Source organism: Biomphalaria glabrata, chromosome 7, assembly GCF_947242115.1.
Source record: "Biomphalaria glabrata chromosome 7, xgBioGlab47.1, whole genome shotgun sequence".
Taxonomy (NCBI): Eukaryota; Metazoa; Mollusca; class Gastropoda; family Planorbidae; genus Biomphalaria; species Biomphalaria glabrata.
This window is the reverse complement of record NC_074717.1, coordinates 36119133-36122895: the sequence shown is the minus strand read 5'-3', so window position 1 is coordinate 36122895 and position 3763 is coordinate 36119133. Positions and strand designations below refer to the sequence as shown.

At 37.8% G+C, this 3763-nt stretch overlaps 1 protein-coding gene across 2 annotated transcripts; it reads right to left on the bottom strand.

Moving 5' to 3' along the window:
* Positions 1-216: 216 nt before the first annotated feature.
* LOC106070266 (uncharacterized) lies at positions 217-2598 on the bottom strand. Of its 2 annotated transcripts, XM_056036188.1 has the most exons (3): positions 2465-2598; positions 966-1472; positions 217-890 (listed from the first exon to the last, which is right to left on the bottom strand). In XM_056036188.1, the coding sequence occupies exons 2-3, from the start codon at positions 1468-1470 to the stop codon at positions 448-450; spliced, it is 948 nt and encodes a 315-aa protein (XP_055892163.1). In that variant the 5' UTR covers positions 1471-1472; positions 2465-2598; the 3' UTR covers positions 217-447. The 2 variants fall into 2 exon arrangements, with proteins under 2 accessions (XP_055892163.1, XP_055892162.1); XM_056036187.1 differs by having other exon boundaries at positions 217-1472; positions 2465-2597.
* Between the last annotated feature and the right edge of the window lie 1165 nt (positions 2599-3763).

The window sequence follows — 3763 nt, the reverse complement described above, 5'->3', positions numbered from 1 at the left end:
CGTTGACCTATGTAAAACGCATGGAATACATAGACCAATGTAGAACACATGGAATACGTTGACCTATGTAAAACACATGGAATACATTGACCTATGTAAAACACATGGAATACATTGACCTATGTAAAACACATGGAATACATTGACCTATGTAAAACACATGGAATACATTGACCTATGTAAAACACATGGAATAGAAAATATAGTGGCAGGAGGTTAAAAAAAATAGTTGTTTTATTAAAGTAATGCACAACAATAGACTAATACTAAGTAACAATGTCCTCAGCTCGATTAAACATTTGGAGTATTTTGCATTTGCCTCAATAGAATAAACAGTAAAATGAACATTAATATTTTTTAAGAAATAAATTTTACTTTACAATACCAATTTGTCGCTTTATTGATACTTGTAAATAGTTTTAAACAGAAAGATTGATACTAATACTTTTAGACTCCTTTCAAAGCAGTAGCTAGCATCACAAATATCGCTATCAGAAATGTGAACGGATTCTTTATGTTTGAGTTATTGCAGGCAGCTGTCTTCAATTTGTGATATTCAGCGACAGAGCAGTAGTTGACGTCTAGTAAGCATTTATAGATGGATTGACTTGACATTTGATAGTTCATAAATGGGCAGTACTGTTGGTGTGTGAACATGGAGTTGGTTGTCTGTGTCAACTGGCTGCAGATAGTGATCCCCTCTTTACAATGGGGGCTGCATTGGAGAAGAGCTTCCTGGAAACGGTTGCTGTGTGATGGTGTCGAGCTCTTTACTGGTGTGGAGGATCCACGGGGCGTCGATCTGTAAGTGGTAGACTGTGGTCCTTTTGTGGACTTAGATGTCCAAGACGTTCTTGGAGTGGTGCGGGGAGTGGACTTTAATGTGGTCCCTGTGCCTGGCGTCGTCCTTTGAGTGGGGCCAGTTGATTTAGACGTGGTGCTGGGGGCTGACTTTGGTGTGGTACCTGTGCGTGGCGTCGTCCTTTGAGTGGGGCCAGTTGATTTAGACGTAGTGCGGGGAGCTGATGTGGGAGTAGTTTTGAAAGTGGTGCTTATTTTTACAGAAGTTGATTTAGAGGTGATCGTTGGTACAGTTGGTCTTGTGGTAGTCCTGGGCGTCGTCTTGGGTGTTGTTACAGTTTTCTGTGTTGTTACATGTCGAGTTGTTGTCTTGGTTGTTACTTTGGTTGTTGCTCTGGAAGTTGTGATCACTGGCGTCGTTCTCGATGTTGTTACCGTATTCACCAATGCTTTGAAATGTTTCGCTCTTCTGGTAGCGCTAGTCACAAGTCTCAGTGCATGGCCTTGATACGTGGGTCTTGGCGAACTTCTGCTGGGAGCTAAGGTTTTCTTGACCACCAGTCTTGACTGAATCAAACGTGCTCTCTGTGCAGACTTAGACTCCACCAGCAATAAAAGGCCAACTAACACGATTAAGGCACATAGGGTAAAAACTTTTGATTGGGCCATTCCTGCAACGATAATAATTGAAAATATAGGAATAGCGAAGTAGTATATAGTCATAATGGAAGTACATAACGAGATGAAAGGATCCCTTTAATCATGTTTGGAGTTCTTTCAAATGCTAAATTTATCTGGCTTTACCCAAGTATATATATAAATACTTAAATATTATATTCACAATTAAATTGATATCAACTATCCATTCTCGCCAAAGAAATCGCTTTACATAAAAATTACCGTTTTAAAGCTAATACTTGGGGAATATCTAAACTGAGATCTAATAGTTTCTTTTTTTTTTTCAAAGGTTTTAATATAACGCGAACAAAATATGTTGTCAGAATCTTGCTAAGAATGAATTGAATTCAAGAAATTACGTTCGAGGGACTCAAAGTGATGCAGTTTGAGGCAGAGCATGAATTTAAGACTTAAGTAAAACAATAATAGCGTTAAACTACGAGACGATTGGGATTGCTTGAGATTGTGAATCAATCTGTCCTTATCATCTTAATAGGAGGCTGAGTGGTAAAGCGCTTTCCTTCTAAATCAGGGGTCCCGGGTTCGAATCCTGGTGAAGACTGGGGATTTTAATTTCGGGATCTTTAGGGTGCCTCTTAGTCCACCAAGTTCTAATGAGCACCTAACATTAAACGTGGAAAAGTTAAGGCAGTTGCCCGTTGTGCTGGCCACATGACACCCTCGTAACCGTGAAACACAGAACCAGATGATCTTTACATCATCTGCACTATATGCCACATGGTCTGAAAAGGTAAGTTTACTTTTCAACTATCATACTAATTACAACCTTATTCATCTACAAGAATAATTATAAATTTAAAACATGTAGAAACCATTACTAACATTTAGGATGTCTTTGGATGTATCTGGCTTTTATTTTTTGCTAAAAACAGTATTGAGCCATCGCATAAATATTTAGAAAAGAAAACTTTGTTTACTAGAAAAAAAATAATAAAACTGAAAACTAAAAAAACCAAACACTTACCTTAATTTTTTTTTTTTTAGAAAACGATTTAGAGAAAAGAAAAGGGCATATCAAGTCTAATCTAGGCCACCATGGTAGCAAAGTATGGCGTCGACTTATATACTTTTCAGAGTAGATGATAATGTACATTTATCTGGTCAAAGATATCAATTAATTTTATTGTTTTGTTATATCTACGTAGATCTAGATATTGGTTTGTAATTTATCTAATCATTTACAATGCAAACTTAGACTACAAATGACATAAACACGCACACACTTATCAAATTATTATCGTCCAATCAATAGAACACAGGCACAATACTCCCGTGTTCAATTTAGAGCTTAAAAGATGCGTGTTAACCTGGGCGTCGTTTTGAACTTTAGGCGCCAGTTGCGCGTCTTTGTCATTTTTCCTCTCAGAGCTAACAGTTCGGCCGGACCCACATATCTGAGCTACACAAGAAAGCCGGAAGTTGGACGGGTTGTCAGATACTACATAGGACGCATATGATTGGATTTTGTGTCCATTTCCACTTCCTGCATTAGCAACTTTATGTTTAGCTGGCGTATTTACGTCTCTAGCCTTGGCAACCACTGGCCAGATTTTTTGCGATATCAAAGTGCTGAATCAAAACTTAAAAAAAAAAAAAAAATTCCAAGGAGAGATAACCTAGTTTATTTTTTAATATCGCCAGCTTAAAACATATTCGAAGAGAGAGAAAATAAAACATGCTAGTCGACCGGCGGCGTAGCATACGCTGCTATTTTGCAGGGCCGGCCTTAGGCCACTGCAACGTATGCGACCACAGTGGGCACCGCACTTTCATAGGACTCGCACTTTCATAGAACCCGCGCTCATTCAAGGTGTATAAATTATTAAATTAAACCATTAAACAGATTTCCCGCGCCCTCCTTTCGATTTACTAGGAACTCCTGGAAATCTCCCGAAATTGCAAAAGATACGAAAAAGTCCTTAAAGTATATGGAAATATATAGAAAAAAAGTTGTCATTTTGGGGTATCATTCAATATGGAAAACGCCAATCGTACGCGCGATAAATAAAAACGGCATTATGCATTAGCCGTAGTTGTGTAATCTGGTGAAAGAAGCTTCTCGCGCCTCAAACTAATGAATAACTTGAGGTCAAGAATTCTCAAAGATAGATTGATTTGGTAATTCTTGCTATTTAGCGTGATCTATGTAGGAAACAGAATTATTATGATATACTGTATGACTTTGCTACACATAAGGCTCGTAAAGTAATTCTGTACGTAGTAAATAATGAATAAAATGCATAGATGAATTTATTTTCTAATA